At 29.1% G+C, this 22,604-nt stretch overlaps 2 protein-coding genes across 6 annotated transcripts; one reads left to right on the top strand and one right to left on the bottom strand.

The window, feature by feature from the left end:
- Nucleotides 1–1,385: 1,385 nt before the first annotated feature.
- LOC124493321 (Ig-like and fibronectin type-III domain-containing protein 2) lies at nucleotides 1,386–14,109 on the top strand. 5 transcript variants are annotated; one of them, XM_075732111.1, is made up of 10 exons: nucleotides 1,386–1,530; nucleotides 4,968–6,138; nucleotides 8,171–9,090; nucleotides 9,155–9,699; nucleotides 10,384–11,650; nucleotides 11,760–12,216; nucleotides 12,284–12,450; nucleotides 12,512–12,668; nucleotides 12,774–12,905; nucleotides 12,990–14,109. In XM_075732111.1, exons 2-10 carry the CDS (start codon nucleotides 5,592–5,594, stop codon nucleotides 13,838–13,840), a joined length of 5,043 nt encoding a protein of 1,680 aa, XP_075588226.1. In that variant the 5' UTR covers nucleotides 1,386–1,530; nucleotides 4,968–5,591; the 3' UTR covers nucleotides 13,841–14,109. The 5 variants fall into 5 exon arrangements, with proteins under 5 accessions (XP_075588226.1, XP_075588229.1, XP_075588230.1 ...); XM_075732114.1 differs by lacking the exon at nucleotides 1,386–1,530 and adding an exon at nucleotides 1,578–2,190; XM_075732115.1 differs by lacking the exon at nucleotides 1,386–1,530 and adding an exon at nucleotides 2,835–3,539.
- Nucleotides 14,110–16,451: 2,342 nt separating this feature from the next.
- On the bottom strand, nucleotides 16,452–21,462 carry LOC124493722 (uncharacterized). The gene is made up of 5 exons (XM_075732281.1): nucleotides 21,171–21,462; nucleotides 20,132–20,872; nucleotides 19,800–20,030; nucleotides 17,366–17,513; nucleotides 16,452–17,237 (listed from the first exon to the last, which is right to left on the bottom strand). The coding sequence occupies exons 2-5, from the start codon at nucleotides 20,816–20,818 to the stop codon at nucleotides 16,480–16,482; spliced, it is 1,824 nt and encodes a 607-aa protein (XP_075588396.1). The 5' UTR covers nucleotides 20,819–20,872; nucleotides 21,171–21,462; the 3' UTR covers nucleotides 16,452–16,479.
- Between the last annotated feature and the right edge of the window lie 1,142 nt (nucleotides 21,463–22,604).

The following is a 22,604-nucleotide window of genomic DNA, read 5'->3' as shown; positions in this document are numbered from 1 at the left end:
TTTTGATTTTTGTTGTTGTTGTTGTTGTTGAAAATCGAGTTTAATCGATTTGGATTTCTGTACTGAAATACCCCAAAAGTCAAAACTTGAACAATTTAAAATGAAGACGAAGAAGAAGAAGAAAAAAAATGGATTTTTTTTTCTTGAAACGAGTTTCTGATTGTTAAATGATTCTCGATTACATATACACATGCACGATGCACATATTTTCTTTCCATTATTATCATCATCACATTTCAATGACCTGATAAATTTTTATTTTCTTTACAAAAAAAAAATGGTACACACACACACATAAATGTCATCGATTCGATTGTTTGTGTATGTGTGTGTGTGTGTGTGAAATTGTTTGGAAATTTAGCCAAAATTCGTTTGATCGATAACGATTTTCGATTAATCAATCGATTTTTTTTTCGATAATATCGAAGTAAATAGAGAAAAAAAATGAAAATGAAAATAAAAATAAAAATTATCGATCATCCCAAATAAATCCAATTCTTCTGATCGATAAAAGTGATGACATTTATAAATGAACGAAAAGCGTTCTCATCCATATTAATGATTGATTGATTCTAACCAGGATGAACAGCAGCAAAAAAAAACCCCATTGCTCTGATGGATCGATCAATCGATCGATCGATCGATTGATTGATTGATTGATTCAATGATGATCTGAAATAAAAAAAATTTCTATTTTAACCTAAATGTAGAATAAATGATATATACAGTAGTAATAATAGTTGTTATAATAGCCGAATCGATTTGTTCCTGTCATTTGTTTGGCTGTTTTTGTTGTTACTGCATATTGAACCATTCGAAATGATGATCAACAATTCGATTCGATCGTTCATCAAACATATAAATCAATTAATCAATCAAACAAACAACAAGTACAAAACGAATGTGAATTAGAAAGAGAGAAATTTTTCTGATTTTTTTTAATAAAGCTGTATTGAGAAAAAAAACACGAATGTTCATCAAGTGAGTTAATATCACCAACAATGTAACAGCAATAACAAAGTAAATTCTTCAATCATTTAAGAGACAAAACACACACACACACCGATGAATGAATAGAAAATGTAAAGAAAACAAATAAAGAAACGAAAAAAAAATTGAGAGAAAATTCATGTCGTCATGTTGGTTATTGTTGATGAATGAATCAATGTGAATGATTAAATGACTTAAATAAACGTCGTAGTTGTTGTTGTGGTTGTTGTTTCGAAGAAATATCTAGAAAATGAAAAGAGTGAGAGAGAATTTTGAATGAAATTGAAAGTTAAAATATAAACATACTACAACAACAATAAATTTATATATACCTGGCTAAAAAAGAGAAAGAGGCGATGATGAAGAAGATAAATCAACAAGTTGCAAGTCCATTTGTATGTTTATGTGTTTGTGTATGTGTGTGTTTGATGTATGTGTCACACATATATATGTGCTGTTGATTGAAACAATTTTGAAACTAAATCTTATTAAATATGTTCGTGTGTTCGTTTGTTCTGTGATTTTATACCGAAACAACAGGTATGTAAAGTGTTTGTATTTGGTTTGTTATTATTGGCAAAAAAAAAATTTGATGATTTGGTCGATTCATGTTGATTTCTTTTTTCGGGTTTGAAACTTTTTTTTTCTTTGAAGGAAAAAATTTTCATTGAATTCAAACAATCGATTGTCGATACAAATGAAAATGGTTTGGTGAACAAAAAACAACACATACATTGAATTCAAACCACATGATGATCTTCAAAAAAAACACACACATAAAATTGATCGATAGCAATTCTTCATAGCAGCAACGATAATGATTGTCAAATTCTTATGACGTTTATGATTGAAAAATGTTCAAGTTTTTCACTTCATAAACATTGAAATGAATGAGGAATCAAAATTTCACTTCTGTTTTTTTTTCGTCGACAAAGATAATATCTTTTGACAAATTGATCAAATCTTTGTGGTGGCCATCATTGATCATCATCATCATCATCCTTGATGTTTTCATGTTTGTCAAAATATCCATCATCTCATCATCATCATCATCAACGTAGCTGCAATTATACATCTATTGTTAATCATTGTATGTTGCGTTTTTTTCTTCTACTTCCTCATTTTCATCTTCATTTTCATCATTTTTTTTTGAGTGAATGAATGATTGACATCCGGCGTGATATATGCTGTCCTTCGATGGTATTTTTTTTTTGATGAAAAATAATATTTCTTCAGTACAAAGTTCATCATCATCATCATCGTCATCATTATCATTTGCATAAGAATATGATGAATATAATAATAATTACTTTCATTTGATGAAAAATCAATCAATTATCATGCTATATAGTGGATAGAGAGAGAGAGAGAGAGAGAGAGAGAGAGAGAGAGAGAGAGAGAGAGAGAGAGAGAGAAAAAAAAATTCAATTAAATTAATTTTTTTTTATTATTAAAAATTTTAAATTACCATCATCTTCTTCATTGATTCGACCATCGAATATATATGGTGGTGGTGGTGATGGTGGTGGCTATCAATCAATGTATAACCATAAAGAGAGAAAACAGGATAATTCCATCATTGACAACAACAATGACAACAATTCTTAATTAATACAAAGAATTGATTATCATCAGTTGAATCTTTTGCAAGTTTTGAAAAACAAAAAGAAGGGACAAAAATGACTATCATATTTTTTTCTTGAAAAAAAATAAGTGTGTCTTTTATTTTTGTCACTAAATTTGTCCATTTCGTGTGTGTGTGTGTGTGTGTGTGTGTATCGTTTCATTTGTCCAAGTTTGGCTTTCGTTGTTGTTATTATTATTGTTGTTGTCGCAACCTGTTGAAGAAAGATCAAAAAAAAGGTTATCATATCATTTTCATAATCATTTCATTTGTTGTTGTCGTCGTTGTTGTTGTTGTTGTTATTGTTCATAAAGGAATTTTTTTCCTCTTATAAATAAATGAAACATCATCATCATCATTCATTGTGAAATTGAAGACGCCTTTGTACATACACACACACATAGACGCACACCTTTATATGGCAATTTGAATTTTTTTTTTAAATTTAAAACATTTCAAGGAAAATTTTTGAAATTTTTAAAAAAAAAACAAATCAAACAAATCATCAAATCCAAGTAAAGTTCGATTCTATTTTGATTCAATCCGTACCGATCATGTTGAAATGTGTATTCGAAACAACAACAACAACAACAGCAACAAAAACGTTCGATTTTTTTTAAAATTTTATTTCCAACCATCCATTATCATCATCAATAATAACAACACAACGGATTAATCAATCGATTTTCTTTTTCACATCATCATCATCATCATCATCGTGAAAAAAAAGAAACTAATTTAAATTTAATGTATTGACTGTGTAGTTTTCATCATCATCATCATCATCATCATCAACATCATTCTATTCATCATTTTATATCCATAATATCATCATCATCATCCGGATGATAATTATTGAACAAAACAACAACAACAACGACGACGACGACTACAATTACCGTTTGTTCCGTAAATAATAACAACAGTAAGCTGCTGAACAGATTAAGATCACAATGATGATGATGATGATGATGATGATGATGACAAATAAGCTAAACAATACTTAAAATAGAATTTAGGGGAGAACAAAAAAAAAAATCTCATCGCTGGACACATAAAGAAAATGAATGAATGAATATACCGAGACACAATCACATCGCCAGTACAATTTTGATAAAAAAAAACCTACTATTAATATCTTTTTGAAAAAGAAATTTTTCTTTTTTTTTTGTATTTCCCGCATTCATATATGTCGTATGAATCTTCTTTTCATGGATTTTTGTTTTCTGTCTTGTTTTGTTTAAATTTTTCTTTCTTTCTTTACAGATATAAACAAAACAAAACAAAAAAAAGAGAAAGTCCACAATGTTGATGAAATGAATATAAAACAAACAAGTGATGGTGATTGCTAAATTGACCATTTTTTTTCTTTCTTTGAATCATTGAAATCGATCTAACCACTTTATCCACAACAGAGAGAGAGAGAGAGAGAGAGAGAGAGAGAGAGAGAGAATATCATCATCATCATCATCAATTGTCATATCCACAGGCGTGTGTGTGTGTGTGAAACATCAACGGCAACCATCATTATTATCATCTTCATCATCATCATCATCATCAATGGTGATTTTGGATTGTAGTCGTGTTTGTCATTTCTTTTTTTTGTTGTTGTTGTTGTTCGAATCGTTATATAACTCATCATCATCATCATTCGGTTGGAATAAAAATAAAGAGTAAATCGTCATCATCATCATCAACATCGAAATATTGCATTTTTGAATAGACCAAAAAAAAAAAAAAAAACAAACCTGAAACCTGTTTTTTTTGTTTTGTTTCGTTGTTCATTTATAAACTCCGTTGGTGTCATCTCTAAATATTTTTTTCATTTCATTTCATTTCGTTGGTTCGTTTTTTTTTCTTTTGTTTTCATCATCATCATCATTCAGAATGATGATGATGATGACGATAATAATGAGAATGGTGGTGGTGGTGGTGGTTCTCATTTTTATTTGTTTGTTTATGGAGACAGAAAAAAAATAACAAAAACAAATTGGCACATCACTCAATTTTGACACACACACACACACACACATAAACAAACAAGAAAAGAACCATCAATTTTTTTGTCAAAAAAAAAGAAATGAAAATTTGACATTTTTTTTCTGTTTTGTTTGTTTTTCGATGTATTCGAAATTGGGATCGTCCTTTGAATGATGAAATTTTTCATCATTTTCAAAGGTCATATTTTCATAGATGACACTTATGATTTTTTTGTTGTTGTTGTTGTTGTTGTTGTCCCATTCAAAAATGACGTTCCCAAATTATGTTTTTTCCTCTTAATATTTTTTTTCTGTTTTATTTTTTTGCCCATTTTAATTTTCCTGTTTTTTTTTATTTTGCCCATTTTGTATAGGTCGGGTTTCCGGTCATCTAATTGATGCATCATACTAAATAATGAAATGGGTCAAATTTGTCCATTTATAATGAAATGAATTCATAACAACAACAACAACAACAACAACGACAACAAAAACAACATTTTTTTTTCATTTCATAACGGGGAAAATAAATCAACTGAAACGGAAAAGATTTTTCCATTCAACTGATCATCATCATCATCATCATCGACAACAAGATCTACATAGACACTTGTTGTTGTTGTTGTTTTTTTTTGTTCAATGTAAATTTCAATTTTCAAATTCAATTGAATTCACAATCAAATGAATCACCGTTAGAATGAAAAAGAATGTAAACGCAGACAACGCCTTTTAAATAGAAACCACAACAAAAAGCAACAAATCAAACATCGAAAAAATTTTTTTTTTTTTTTTTGATTTGATATGAATAGAATTTGATCATCAAATTGTGAAAATCAACGTGTTAGAAATCAAGAAAAAGAAAGTGAAAATATTTTTCACTCTGTGATTGTTTGTGTGTGTGTGTGAATCCATTGTTTTTTTTTATTCGGAATAACTGTAACGTCATCTCTATCATTTATATACAAATATTGACTTAGGAAAATTTAAGAACTAACATCATGATGGAAAATAACAATAATCATATCGATGCCATAATGGCAATGATTGACAATCAACTTGTTGATGGCTACCACAATAATAATAATCATATCAGATTTAATCGCAATAATCATCATCAATGTGGTGATGATGATGATGATGATAAAAATACATCAAATCAAATTCAAACAATAATATCGAAAAAAAGACATCAGATAATCGATGATGATGATGATGAAGGATCAAGATTAAACGACGGAAGCATATCTTTATCCTCTTTTTTCATGTTATCATCATCATCATCATCATCTTCATTATCGAATAGAACGATATCATCGATAAAAGCCAGTCATTATAATCATCATCATTATCATATAAATCATAATAATAGTAGCCATTATTATTGTCATCGGCCACATTGTTCATCATCATCATCATCATCATCATCATCACCACCACCATCACCATCACCGTTATTTTTAATGACAAATATAAAGCCAACAATCATCATTTTAGCCATATTTTGTCTAATTTCATCACCATTATCATCATCATCATTGTTTACAGGTATTTTCATATATATTTTTTTCTGTTGAAATTTTAAATCTTTTTATTTTTTTTTCTTGGTTGCCTTCATTCATAAATCATATTGCTAAAACGTGTTTCGAGGATTAATATACATTTCCATTTAAGTCCATTATAATCCATATGTCTGTATATCCAACCATCATCAGCGACCAGTAGCAGTATATTTAGTGATAAATGTATTGAATATTTACAAAAATGTGATTTGGATTATTGATGACGATGATAGACAACAAAATGACATTGGATTCCAAATGTTGAAGGTTTTTTTTGCAATATTCCTCTACCTACAACCAACCTATGTATGTCCAATGATCAATAATAATGATGTGATGATGATATACGAATCATTCGAAATTCACATTCAAAAAAACACTATACTAATATTTCCAATGATGATTATGTCAAAGATAATTTTAAATTTATGATGATAAACACACATTTTTGCCACATTCCTTCATACCTGTTGTTGCCTTTGAATGGAACGTTTTTTAGCAAGTTTTTTTTCGTCGCTTGTTTTTTTTTTTGTTGCCAGAAATTTCGATCCCAAATGGTGATAAAATTAATGAGAAAACTAATTTTGTTGATGGCTAGGTTGAGGTGACGAATTTTTTTTTTTGAATTTATTTGTTTGTTTATTGCGTATATCCAATTTGTCTCAGTTTGATTTTTTTTTCTTCCCTTGAACCGAGAATCATTGATTATATTGAATTTGAAATCGAAATCAAAACAAACAGGAAAAAATGACGGAAACAAAACATTTTTTTTATAGTAGAAATATGTGTGTGTTTACATTTGACACCTGTCAAAATTGGATGGATTGACAAACTAACTATTGGAAGAAAAGAAGAAAATCTTGACTATATAGGTAGAAATCGATCCATGCGAAAAAAATTTGATTTGAACATGTCAAGAAAATTGATCCAAAGTAGTCGATGGGAGAGAGATTATATCCACACAAAAAACCATCGAATTAATGAACCAAAAATTAATATGTTAATCGATATATGATCGAATCGTTTGATTGATTGATCGATCAGATCAATGGTTTTGAGTCAATGTCGAATTGTGAATAAACTTTGTGTTGGATTTGTGATCTTTTTTTTGCTCGTTTAATTAGTTGAACTTGTTGACTTTGTTTTTTTGGTCTCCGCCATTAACTTGAACTTGTATTTTGTTTTGAAAAAAAACGAGTGCTGCTGTTGTTGTTGTTGTTGCTTGTCCACGATGGATAAATTACAGTTGGATTAAAGATTGAATTTACATGAAAATTTATTGGATTATTCCGGAATTTTTTTTGCGTGTTGTTCAATCTCCTGACTCATCTTTTAGCATTGAACATTATCATCATCATCATCATCATCACGATCGTTTTTTTTTTGCATCCATACACAATGTACACACATACATCGTGATCTATGCAAATGTGTGTGTGTCTGCGTCTGTGTCTTTGTCCATTTGACCATAAGGTTCACGAGATAAAAATATGTGTTTGATGATGATATGAAAAAAAAGTGCTCATGACAACAACAACAACAACAACAACAAAAAATTTAATCAACAAAAGCTAAACATAACATGATGATGATCAGTGAAAAGGCTTGAAATTTTTTTTTTCTTTCTTTCTTTCTCATTGTTGTTGAAAATTAAATCTGAAAATGATGATGATGTGAAAATGAAATGAAATTGAATGTGAAAAAAAACATGCTGACTATTACCATCATTGATCCTTGAACGATGATGATTGCAAATAGACTTTCATATAAATAACATACATGGAAATAAGTAAGATTGAGATGATAATGGAAAATGTAAAAAAAAATTCATTTACACAATTTCAATTTCAAATTTTTTTTTTTCATTCATTCAGCAGTCAAAAGAATTAATTTTTTTTTTGTTCTGCTGTTTTGTTGATTTTTTTTTCTTCATTCATTACAAAACAAAAACGGCTTGCTTTATTGAATTAAATTAATAATAATTTTTTCTCAATTTGTTCATTTTTTTTTCTTTACAGTTGCCCAAGCACAACGACAAAATCTACCAGATCTTTCGGATACATCTACATCACCTATACGTGTAAATGTTGGTGATGATATCGATATTGATTGTGTGATTAAAAATCGTAATAATTTAACTGTATTATGGAAATATATAAATGGTACATCGGAATCATTATTAGCCGCAAATCAAGTGATTGTAAGCGATGATAAACGTTTGTCCGTCATACATCATGAACAACAGGAACGTTGGATATTACAGATACGTTTTGCACGTGTACAGGATACCGGTGTATATAAATGTGAAGTGAATTCTATACCAAAAACATATGAAACACGTATGGTAATGGTTAGTGTACGTAAAACATATGTGGATAATATTCGAAATATGGATCATTATAATAATAATAATCATACGGATTCATCATCATCATCATCATTATCGATGCAACAACCACCATCATCAACAATATCGATTCGTGGTTCATATGTACCGGATGAATATCGACCTACAACATCACCTGTATTACCTCCCGGTTCTACTGCTTATAATTCATCAAGTCCATTTGTTGATCGTTCATTTTATGAATGTTGTCAAACTGAAGGTGTTCCTATTTTATGTAAAGCATTATGTAATCTACAAGCAATGATTAGTGATCAAACAAAACCATTTATGTATACATTATGTTATAATTATATGGCCCATATTTTCCGTTGTATATCGGATGGCCGTAATCATCTTCCTTGTTGTCAACGGCAACAAGTACCACAACTTTGTCAACCATCATGTAGTGGTCGATATTCATTGGAAAAAGCATTGGATCATGCCATTTGTCATGAACATTCGAAAACTATTTTGTTTTGCATTGCTGATGGCCTTCAAGTACTACCGGAACAACCACAAGAAATACAGGCGGAAACAATCAATTCAACTTTTGTAAGTTTATTTTTTTCATTTCATGGTTTGTTTGATTTAATTTGTTTTTTTTTTATCAATGTAGATTTTATTAAAATGGACAAATCGTGATAATAGTTTAGCAAATCAATATAAAATTATTTACCATGAATTGCATTCATTTGATGAAAATTGGTCGAAAATAAATCATACTGTAACCACAAATGATGAACCAGAACAAACTGTTATTGTATCGGCAACAGAAACTGAAACATCTATAGGTCCATTGAAACGTAGTACAATGTATGAAATAAAAATGATTGCCACAAATAATTATGGTGAAAGTTTACCAACCAATGATCTACGTGTAGTAACACATTCATCAGATGCAAAAATATCAGATTCAATTAAACCGATTGGAAATAATACAGAATCGAATGAAAATAATAATAATAATAATAATGGAACCGTTGCACCAAGTTTAAGACGTTGTTGCTCACAACAAGGTGTACGTAATGAAGCCTGTTTAAAACAATTATGTGAACCATTCATTATTGAACCGGTAGATGTGGAAGAAAGTATTATGTGTATGAAATATATGAATACATCATATCGTTGTATTGAAGAAATTCGTGATAATACTGATTATGAGTAAGTACATTATTATTCCCATTACATTTTCAATACAAATACAATCTTGATTTGAATGAATCATTCATTCCATTTCCGTTAGATAATAATGATCAATATTTTTTTTATTGGCCAATATATTGTCATCATTTGATTTTTTTTTGTTGTTTATTTTGAACAATACACACCATATTATTATCATCTTTAGAGTAGTAATATATTTGATTCATACATTCATTGTTGATGATAATTTGTGTTTTTTTTTATTCATTGAAGAAAATCTTTTAATGTATATACATAGATTGTAATAATAATGATGATGATGATAAGTCGATAAATATTAGTGATGTATGGATGAATATGAATGAATGAAAGGGAAAAAAAACATTGAACATAGCATAAACCTTAAAGACCTTTATTATTATTATTATAACAAGTTGTTGTTCGTCATAATTTATTCAGTTTTTTTTTCTCTCTCTCTCTCTCTTTTTTAGTCTTTTGGGTCATAACAATAATAATATTTCCTAAATCGATTATTGTTGTTGTTGATGATTAGTTCCGTCTTATGTGATTATTATTTTTATTATTTGTAGTTTATTCACACATTTTTTTTATTTTTTTTTCTTAACTTTTGTTTCTCACCTTTTTTTCTGAATTTTTTTTGCCCATTTCACCACCACCTGTACACACACACAATACCAATAGACAATGCTGTGAAGAAGAAGGTGTTAATGGTTTTTGTAAACATTTCTGTTCTGGACAAACATCATTGATGTATGATTTTCAATCACAATTTCAATGTCTACCATACATGTCATCATTGATTAGCTGTGTACTTGAACGTAAAGGTTTTGTTACTACTGAACCACAAACAGTTTCAGTATCAAGTGTACATAATGATTGGGCATTAGTACAATGGAAACCACCGAAAAAACGTATTGAAACAATAACAAAATATCAGGTTCATTATCGTGAACTATCGGAAGATGCTGATGATTTTTATTTTGTTGAAACGGCTGATAAATCACCATTTTTGATTGATAAACTTCGACCATCAGCTAGATATGAAGTTTTTGTTACTGCTGTCAATAAACATGGTGTTAGCCGTGGTTCATCTCGTGTATTGTTCAATACAACATCACCAGAAATTGATCCAATATCTGAACAATTAGATCAAACAGATACAAGTTTAGGCTATAATGAAACATTATGTTGTGAAAAAGCTGCAGTACAGAATACTTGTTTACCGTTATGTAATTATCATCTTAAAATGCGTGATTTATTCAAATTGAGTCTATTCTGTGCTGAACCAAAAACGGCTCGAACAATATTACGATGTTTAGCTGGTGGCCGTGATCATCGACCATGTTGTGAACGTCGTGGTATCGACAGTGATTGTTTTGATCTTTGTAATGGAATGATTACATTCACGTCAAGAGATGTCGCCGCCAAATGTTCAAAATATGATGGTAAAATATTTCAATGTATGGCTGAAGGTGCCGATACATTACCGGGTATGCCACAAGAATTACATGCAAGTAATGTAACATCAACTTCAATCAGTATTGCATGGAATAAATCATCGGATGAATTACCGGTAAATGATCAGATTTCATTTCAGATACGGTATTCACCATTATCATCAAATCAAACAATACCACCACATCCATTTGATGATAAATATTCAACAAAATTGAATGTAACCAATACACGTTTTACATTGACAAATCTGAAACCAAATACAACACATAGTATTTATGTTGTATCAGCAAATCAATATGGACAATCGGCACCGAGTCAAGTATTAGTCGTACGTACTAATCCAGTTAATGTTACAATCAATACGAACGTGACACATGCAACTATTGGTCCCCCACATGGTCTTGAATTGATTCGTAAATCGATCACAGCTTTAGTGTTTCGTTGGTCTGAACCACATTATTCATCACCAGACGTGACCTATTCATATGATGTAAGTGATTTTGATCAATATGAAATTTTTTTTTTCATTTTGATAATACATAATTGATAATGATCATCTATTTTTCCACTCGGTCACGAATGTATCACGTTCAAATTAGATTTTCTTTCAAAAAGTCAAAAATCTTAATGCTGGTAATCTTACATGGATAGTATTGCATAGCAATACAAATATAATTGTCATACAGAATCTAACACGTAATACCCAATATGCAATATCTGTACGTGCACGATCATCAAATGGTCAAGTATCACCATTATCTGAAACATTATTGGCATGGACCGATCCATCATTACCATTGGAAATTAGTCAACCATTTGTGCATCCATTCCCAATAATTGAAGGTTCAATGGTAACGATTCGTTGTGAATCAATCGGTTATCCAATACCGAATATGACCGTTTTTATAAATGGTCTAAAAGTTAAAACGGAAAAGGCACGTATCATACATCATTCAATCGATTATGTTGAACGTAATCTATCAGCAATTGCCTGTCAAGCTGTGAATGAAGAAAGCCGTCATCCAGTACAAAGTTTTCGTGAAGTTAATGTTCACTGTAAGTAGATTGTTATCAACATTTAATTGAATTTTTATCCAATTTTATTTTATTTTTATTTTTTTAGTTGCACCGACCATTACATTGTATAAAGAATCCAAAATCGTACAACGTTACAGTATGGCAATTTTGGAATGTGAATTTTCTGGTTATCCTAAACCGAAAATTCGTTTCCTAAAAGATAATTTATTGATCAGTCGCTTTAATAATTCGAGAATTTTTCCACATTTAAAGGTAAAATTCATATATTTTTTTATTTATTTATTCGATTGATTCTGATTATTTTAAATTGTAGAAAACGAAAACTTGGGTAGCCACTTTTGTCATTGCTAATGTGGATAAAGAAAATCAAGGAAATTATGATTGTATTGCTCGTAATGATTATGGTGAAGAGAAAAAGACATTAAAATTATTAGTTGATGATCAAGAACATGTTTCCAAAAATTATACAGGTAAAATTCATTTTTAGTTTTTTTATTTTATAGAAAAAATTAATTCTTTAAATTTTTTTCTCCTTAACGACACACATTTACACACACACACACACGCAAAAACAGAATGTTGTGAAAAGAAAAATATTCCAAATGAATGTATGTTTGTATGCCATAAAAAAGAGATAAATCTATTCGATGTATATAAGAATCAAAAATGCCTTGAACATCTGAACAAATACATTTATTGTGCTGCGGGTATGTGAATTTTATTTTATTTTATTTTTTATTTGAATTTATTACCATGTTTTCTTTCCATCTTATTTTTTTTTTCTCTCGTAGATGGAAGTGATCATCGCCGTTGTTGTATGTTTCGTGAAGTGGCCACCGAATGTCTACATTGGTGTGCTGGTTATAAAATACAAAAAATGGATTATTGTCTAGTTAGTTCGGCCCGTGATATAATGAGCTGTTTCCGTGAAGGTAATCGTTTCTTACCATCACCGCCAAGAAATGTACATGTACATTCTATTTATTCAAATAATCATGTATTAATCGAATGGGAAGATTCGGATAAGAATCGTGATTCAACACATTGGTATTGGGTTTATTGGAAAAAAGTCGGTACCAACGAAATGGATCGTGATCGTATAGAGAAAAATTTCTATGAACTAACATCATTGGAACCGGATTCAACATATGAATTTGTGATCAAAACAAATAATTATCATGGAACCAGTATACCATCTGAACCATTGGTGATCAATCTATCAAGATTACAGGCCGAATATCTTACATCGGATAGTCAAATTTTGACAAATGTAATGCTAACATTATTGTTCTTTTTATTAATATTTGCCGCTATTGCATTGGTTTATTATGGATCAAGTAAAAATCGTTTCCTATCGAAATTTCGTTCATCCAATTCATCATCATTATTTGGTGGTCGTCGATCAACAAATAATGGTAGTAATATTGGTGTATCATTTGAAAATCATGCCTATAATCTTGAAGACACGATACAAATGCAAGAATCGACCGGCACTAGGCCAACACAAAATGGAAATCATCATCAATCAAATAATAATATTGTAGAACCTGTCAATCTATTTGGATCATCTGATCAGAATAATAATCCAAACATCAATAATAATAATAATGGCCAACCTCGTGTACAGATACGTTTGAATTAAAAACAAAACAAAACAAAACAAAACAAAATAATTGAATCCTCATGATGGTAATGAGATACACACACACATACATACATACATAATGGATGCATAGTCAAATAATTTTTTTCAATCACTACTTTTTTTTCGTTGTAAAATTGTAAAATCTTTTATTTTTTTCATTATTGATTGATTGATTGATATATCTAATTAATGTTGAATTGTTAAAATCTTAATGTTTGTTTGTTTGGAAAAGAAAAACGATTTCGTTTCGTTATTATATTTGTTACATTTTCTGCTCTACATATAATTCTGAATATATTCTGATGATTATTGTTGTTGAAAAAAAAAATTTGCATAGAATTTAAACTTTGTTTTTTTTTATTTCTGAATTTTTTTTTCCAAGAAATAATTCTGGATTCACAATATATATTCAGTCGCATCCAATCAGATGAAATGAATATGAGAAAAATACTGATGATGATGATGATGAAGGAAAAAAATTGAAAAATGAACATGAACAAATCGTTTTGTCGTTGTTATTGTTTTCGTTGTACATATATATAATTATTCTTCATTCTTCACTGAACAATGAACAATCGAAACTTTATTGGAATATAATGAAACAAACAAAAAAAAACTTTGAAATTCTTCATTTTATATTAAATCTATATGAGTATCATCAGGCCGAAAACATAAAATACAACCAGACAGAAAAAAAAATCATCATCATCATCATCAGTGGGAAATTTGCATTCATTGTGTGTGTCTGTGTGTGAAAACTTTTTTGATTATTGTCAAAAAAGTAAAATAAAAATAAAAAAAAATTTCCGTCATTGATGGCCATAATTAATATGGAAAATGTGATTGTAATAAAATGTGAAAGAAATTAATGTTTTATTATTATTATGTATAATATGACATTTGTATGAATGAGAAATTGTAAATTTTTTTGATGTGAAAATCATTTTTGGATCGGATCCACCACCATATTCATTCCACATCATTCGAATGTGCTTACGTGTTCATTCGGAATGATCATTTCAATTCTGTGATATTATTATGGTAATTGACAATATGAACGTTTTGCTTTTCTTTTCATCACTTTTTAGTCTTTTCAATTCTCTACATTCATCATCATCATTGTTCTATGTTAGGTCATTTTTCTTTATTCACTACATTCCATCTATTTTCATTTTCATTCAACTCATTCCAATCAAATCATCATCATCATCATCATCAGCCAAAAAAAAAGAAGAACACAAGACAAAAAAAACCAGAGATTGTCATGTTTCAGAATGTGTGATTCGTTTGGATTTTTTTTTTCTTCTTCTTGAATGAATAGAATATTTGGTACCACTTTTTTTCTTCATTCTTTTTGCTTTTGTTTTGTTTTTTTGTTACGCATTAGAATCGAACAATTAACGCCATCATCATCATCATCATAAATTCCTAAAGAAAAAAACAAAAAAAAGCTCTACATTCACTAATGGTTCACAATATTGGAATATTTTTTTTTTTGTTTAGTTTTATTATCAATCACAATTATTTTATGCGACAAATTTTTATTTAGTTTCTGTCCAAACCAATCTCCAATTTATGGGCCAAACAGCATTGGTTTATCATAGACATTCTTCAACAAATTTGCAAATGAAATGGAATGAAAACAAAAAAAAAACATCATCATCATCATCGCCTATGGCTGCCATTCACCATTGAATCTCAGACGAATACTGCTCGTTCGATATCATTCATTCATTCATTATCACATTATTTAATAATTCACTGTCATTGAACGTGTCAATTTCATAATTGAAAAATATACTTTTCAATTTTTTTCGTTGTCTCGCCATCATCATCATCATGTTTATCTGTACTGTTCCAAGAACCAAACAGAAAAAAAATGAAAAAATCTAGTGCAATGAATGATGATGAAACAAAAAAAAAAAAAAAAAAAAAAATACAACGGTCAACCATTATTCATTCGATGCTTAATAATAATAACAACAACAATATATATTGAGTATGAACCTTGTTCCATGTTGGCGGGATACCAATGTTCATGGTGATGATGATAATGGTAATGATAATGATATCCGCCCGTATGGCATGGTTCCCAGAATTCAGCAAAAAAAAAAAAATTACATCATCAATTTTGATGATGATGATGATGATGATGAGTAATGTGAATTGTATGGTTATAAACAAAACAGAATGAAGTAAAAAAAAAATCTTGCAACATTGGCAATCGATCGATTATCCAGAACAGGACCAAATATTTTTTCTCTTTAACCAAAAAAAAAAAAGGTCTCACCATTGTGTGTGTGTGTGTGTGTGTATAGAAAAAACTTTTTAGACCCTTTTCTAAAGAGAGAAAAAAAGGTGAAAGAAAAATTATTATTATTATTCGGGACCATTATTCTTCTAGGATTTTAGTTTTTATATTTGCTAAATACACACATTGACGTTATTACAATAATAATAAGTTCAAGTTGGGTTACACACTATATGGGAAAGTGAATATGAATGTACAGAATTGGAAATTTTTTATTTTTTCGCCATAAAATAGTTTGATTTTCTAATCAAGAAATATCTCAATTGTTGAAATTAAAACATACAAACTATTTATTGATTTTTTTTTCGTTTTAAGAAATTTTTATTCATGAATCGCATTTTCCTGTGTGAAGTACATCATGTACAATGGTCCATATATCAAATAGAAAATTTTCAGTGAATTTAAAAACATTTAAATCTGATTGTTGAATACAATGTATAAATTCGGATGGTGTTTTAGTTAGTTGTCGTATTCGTTGTTGTTGTTGTTGTTGTTTTTTCGAATCATTTCCAACATCATCATCATCATCATTTTTCACCATTACATCATTGTCATCATTATCATCATTGATATGATGACTGTTTTGTCCACTTTCACCATTTTCTAATTTTTCACTATTAATTTCATCTGTATGTTTTTGTTGTTGTTGTTGTTTCGATTTCAATGTAAATGTATCATCATTGTTGTTGTTTGTGGTGGTAGTGGTTGCCATCAACCATAATTCTTCAGCCAATTCATCATCATTAATGCCAATAAACTTTTCCAATTGTTTGTTGATATAGTAAATGCCCGTCTTATATGATAATATTCTTTCATCAACATCATCATCATCATCATGATTATCAACGCCAAAATCTTTGTCATCGATTTCATCATAACAACTTTTTGAACATTTTTGTCCATTTTCATTATTGATGATTCGATGATGATGATTATGATTACGATTACGATATTGATGATGTCGAATCTTGAATGCATTGTTATTATGATTATATTTTGACTTTATCATTTCATGATCAGTTTGATTGTTGTTGTTGTTGTTGTTGTTATTGATTGGTGATTTATCGTTAATAATTCGTAATTCTACATTGAACAAAGAAAAAGAAACAGAGAATTAATTCAAAACTTTTCAATTTAATTCCATATATCAATGTATATATATAGTTTGTAGGAATTTTGATTTCTGAAAATTTTTTTAGATGAAAACTTACGGACATTATTACCGATTGCGGCAACCGGTTCGATCAATGTGATTGTAAATATTTCATTCAATGGTATTGATTTAAGAAAACGTGCCACCTCATAATGACGATTGCCCAACATATTTTGTTCCATGATTGATTCAATTTGATCACCAACCTATGAAATGAGAAGAAAAATATTCAGGTTTTTCATTAGTATTTTGTGAAAGGATTTTTTTTCTTCTCCTGAAAATGCAAAATGTAAACATGTGGATGAATAGGAAATTTTCTTTTTTTCAATGTAAAAACCAACACTATGGTTAAGATTATCACAATGTATTGGATTCAAATGGTAATTCAAATAGAAAATTCCAAAGAATTCTGTTCAACACTGAATTGAATACAATGAATCATCATGGATCCCAAAGAATGAATGCCTGAAATGTTTACTTTTGAATATCATTTTTTTTTTATTCGTTCACCTGATTTATTCATTCATTTTTTTCCATCAACAAACTGCCGACATATGAATGACATGAAGAAGAAAAAAAAAGTTCTCATTCACTTTTTGCATGTATAGCTGAAATGAAATTGAACATTTTCAATCTGTATCATGTGATTTTTTTTTCTGAATACATATTTGAAAACATTTGTGTATAGTCCCTATAGTCCCTAGTGTTCAAATTTGGTCCTGGTTCCTGAATTTAATCAACAACAACAACAACAACAAAAAATTCCATAATCAACGAAATTCAATAAAGATACGGATTTTTTGTTCCAGAATAACAATGGACAAAATGATTTTTTTTTGTTTTTGTTTTTATTATATTTGTACTGTCTTGTTGTTTTCTGGGCAAAATTTTTTTTCCTTTTTATCAATTCAAACTTTATAAATTCATTTCATTCATATTTAATATTCTAGACAAGTTTTCATCATCATCATCATCATCATCATTCGTTGTCCAGCAATCCCGGCCATTGTTTTTTATACCGTATGTTGTTTTTATGATGATGAATTCAAGTTAAAATTTATACCGAAAACGTACACCCATCACAACAATCACAAAACAAAACAAAAAACGATAAAACATATGATGATGTGCGTGCCGAATTTGCAATCAGATTTTTTTTTCATGCTTTTTTCTTTTGATTTTCATTGAAAATTCAATTCAATTGAAAAATTCACATTCACATTCATATTTAAAAACATTAATGATGTGACACACACACACATAAAACATTGGATTGTTTTTTTAGTTTCCAAAACCATCTTTTGTTTTCATTTTTGTTTTTGTTTTTGTTTCATTTTCATCTTTCATTTTGCCTGAATCGGATGACTGGTTGCCCCATCATCATTTATTTATCTCTAATATATGATCTCACTATATATATAATGATATGTCTATTTCCCAGTCATCCATTTCCTATTCATTTATGATGATGGTGACATTTTTATCTTCTAACCATCATCATCATCATCATCATCATCTTTTTATCAGCGAATAATATAAAATGAATGAAAATCCTATGACAGCAACAACAAAAGTTACATTCTATTTCATGTTTTGGTCGTTTGTCATTTGTTTTTTTTTTCTTTATTTTGTTTTATTTTGATTTCAATCAGCTGTGTGTGTGTGTGTATAAATACTGGAACTATCAAAAAAATACCAGAATTATTCAATTCAAACAAGATTTGTAAATGATGCTCTAAAATTTAGAGTCTAAATGATCATGATATATTGTGACAAAAGGCGTTACCTAATTTATGTAAATTATATGATGATTGTGTAGAAAAAACAAAAACAAAATGCATACGCCCATGAAAAATAGATGATGATCATGTTTGGGAGACAAAAATTTCAACTTTTTGTTGTTGTTGCTGTTGCTGCTGCTGTTGTGGTCCAATCGATAAACACTCCACTATTTTCGGATTATAATAATGGATAAATGACTGGTTAAGAGCAACACATACACACACACACTACTTAGATAACGTTTATATCAAATGAAAAATTTAGTTTCGAAATTTAGTTTTTTGAAATAAAAAAACTTGCTATTTCGACCATTTTGTGATTTGAAATAAATTTTTTTTTTTTGGTGAAGGAAAAAAAACCCGAATGATTTGGCATCAATATGAATGGTAATAATAATAAATTATATAAAAGAAAATTAATGACCATTCATTCATCTTCATTTGTTATTTCGTCATCATCAACATTTGGATTTGGATTAATATTATCATCAGTATCATTATCATCATTATCATTATGGCTGCTATATTGTACAAATGTAATTCTGTGATTCTTTCCCTTTCTCTCTGGTGGTGGTCATGTGTTTTTGTATGTCAATGAGAAGTTTTTTTTCTCATTCTCGTAACTAAAAAAATCAAAACATTGCATTTCAATGCAATGTGCACATTGTACAGTGATGAAATGAGAATAAAAAAAAAATCAAAAAAACTTACTTGAATGAATGGAACTCTTGATGCCGTTGAATTGGTACGAATTTTTTTAATATATGAACAACCATAACCATTATCGGCAATTGTAAGGCCAAGAAATTGTTCACTTTTTCTAACTTCAACATCTTTACGTCGACCTTTTCTATGTACAAATACAATATCATTAGGACAAATCTGTCCACAAAGTACTTGATCCATATCGATTTTCGGTGTATTCAATGTACAATACATTATCTATGATGATGGTTGTTTTTTTTTCATCACCATCAGGAAATATGAATTAAGATATAATTAATTAATTAAGATTCGATGACCTTTTTATACACATATACCACCTCTTTTGCTGATATATCAAAACAATGGGCAATTTTTTCATAAAGTTCAATCATTGATGAAAAATTTGATATAAAACATGTTGGTGAACCTTCAGCCAATAAGCAACAAATTTCCTGTGTAATAATATCGGTTCTGGTTATATTGGAATCATTATCACAAAAAAAAGAAGAATTGGAAGAATCGCCATCAACATTATCATCATCATGATTTTGATTATTGGTAATGATCACCATATTTTGATGATGATTTCCATTAAATTCTGTAGAATTTCTTATTGCATCCACAGAATCATTGTCATTATTGATTTCAGAAATCATTGTATCTTCAGATGTGGATGAAGAAAAATCACGAGAATTTGATGATAATGATGATTGTTTTGATGAATTTGGTGAAACAGGTGAATCATTGTCGCTTTGAATTGTAGCTGAACATGGTATAATAGAAGTGATTAATGTTGTTGTTGTTGTTTTTGTTGATTTTGATGTTTTTATCGGAACATTATTATCACATCGTTGTTTTGGTTGTACAGGATTCACCTGATAAATAGCCGAATTATGACCATTAAAATATTGAAATAATGATTTTGGTGTCACAAAATGTACAAGATTATGATTATTGTTATTACTGATCGAAGTCGAAGTCAATAATGATGATGGTGGTGGTGGTGATTTTTTTGATGGTGCCATTGTCAGAAGATAGTGGGCAAAAAAAAAGACATTTACAAACAAAGACTCTTTACACTGAGACGATTTTTTAGAAAAAAAAATCGAGAAAAGAAAAGAGAAAAATCAATTTTGATTACATTAATGAGCAACTCGATACAATTGAATGAACTTTGTGACACCAAAAAAACACACACACACACATGCATGCATGCACAAACACAAAAGGCAAAATATTGAAACTTGAACACACAGTAACACACACATAAACAAAGTCAAAATCTATTATCGACTAATATTATTGATGATGAGAATTAGTCGACCTTTAATAAATTGATTGAATTCATTCGTTTTCCAGTAAATTATATATGCTCACCAAATCTAGCGGTGTGTTGTTGTTGTTGTTGTTGTTGATTACACCATCATCAGCCAATCATTGGATTAATAAATAAACATCGATGTTGATGATGATGATGACGATAATTGTATAGTAAATAGCCAAAGAAATTCATAAATCATGCCACCATTTCACATATCTTTCTTTCTTTTCTCATCATGATGATGATAATAATTACCAATGTTGTCGATGGCAATGATGATGACAATAATATTAAAACCAACAACAACAGCAACCATCCACCACCACCACCACCACCACCATCATCACCAACAATGGAACCACAAATTCAAATAAAAATACAATAACAATATACATCCAGATCTTGAATGAATGAATGAATGAAAATTTCTCTTCAATTTAATTTCGTATATCTTTCTCTTTTGTGTGTGTGTCTGTGTGTGTGATATCATGTGTATCGAATAGGAAATTCATTCAAGCTATTTGACCGATGGTATAATGATGAATGTAATGTAACAGAAAAAAATGTACTGAAAAAAATTTACCTTCATCATATCTTGAAGCAATAATGAATGATGTTGATGGATCCTGTTATTTATTCATTCATTCATTCATTCATTTATTTGTACAATAATACACACACACACACAAACAGGTGATAAGCTTTTTTTTCTGGATCTTATCATCATCATCAATTTAAAGTTAATCACATTATTATATTTAGAAGCCATTAATAAATGATCATTAACCAAAAATCTGGCTAATATTACTGTGTGTGTGTGTGTGGTGTGTTCTCTCCACAGAATCAATCTTACTTTGTTTATGTTCAACACTTATTCTTTATTCTTGTGTGTGTGTGTAAAATGTTGTTGTTTTGTTAGTTACCATTTTTTCATTATGGTCATTATATTAACTACTTTTGTTTGTTTGTTTGTTTTTTTATCTTTAAATACTATTCTCCAAAGATTTCATCAAGATAAAATCTATGGTGTTAAACAAAAGACAAAAAATCCAGAACAAAAACAAAAAAAAAGAATGAAAAGAATTATTCCAATTTGTACACAGCAAATACACCCACCACCACCACCAATATCAATAGTCAGAAATTCACTTAATTATATCCATAAGGGAATCGAATACAGTAGTAATACGAATTAATGTAAAAAAAATTCTTTTTTCATTAATCGGATTCTTTTGTTTTGTTTGTTATTATCATCATCATCATCATCATCATTTGTTCTCGTTATATTTTTTTCCTTAAAACTCTTTGATTATTATCATTTGGAATGAAAAATTCTTTCTATCCTGATTTTTGCACAACAACGACAACAATAACAGCATACGATGTTTGTGAAGACAGTAAAGAATTAAGAATTCTTTCCATTTAATGAAAATTAATTTAGTCCACCAATAATTGATGGACATCATCATCATCGCTAGAATGATAAAACG

The sequence above is a fragment of the Dermatophagoides farinae genome, chromosome 6, assembly GCF_024713945.1.
Source record: "Dermatophagoides farinae isolate YC_2012a chromosome 6, ASM2471394v1, whole genome shotgun sequence".
Taxonomy (NCBI): domain Eukaryota; kingdom Metazoa; phylum Arthropoda; class Arachnida; order Sarcoptiformes; family Pyroglyphidae; genus Dermatophagoides; species Dermatophagoides farinae.
Note: the sequence above shows the minus strand (reverse complement) of the source record. Positions and strands in the feature narration are given on the sequence as shown.

Bases quoted from the DNA above. Each gene is read 5' to 3' on its own strand.
- LOC124493722 (XM_075732281.1), bottom strand. From the start codon at position 20,818: ATGGCACCATCAAAAAAATCACCACCACCACCATCATCATTATTGACT. The intron at 17,514-19,799 runs GTAAGTTTTTTT...CTCATTTCATAG, and splicing joins CAAGAGTTCCATTCATTCAA to GTTGGTGATCAAATTGAATC. The intron at 17,238-17,365 runs GTAAGTTTTCAT...TGTTCAATGTAG, and splicing joins CGCAATCGGTAATAATGTCC to AATTACGAATTATTAACGAT.
- LOC124493321 (XM_075732111.1), top strand. From the start codon at position 5,592: ATGATGGAAAATAACAATAATCATATCGATGCCATAATGGCAATGATT. The intron at 6,139-8,170 runs GTATTTTCATAT...TTTTCTTTACAG, and splicing joins ATCATCATCATTGTTTACAG to TTGCCCAAGCACAACGACAA. The intron at 12,217-12,283 runs GTAAGTAGATTG...TTATTTTTTTAG, and splicing joins TCGTGAAGTTAATGTTCACT to TTGCACCGACCATTACATTG.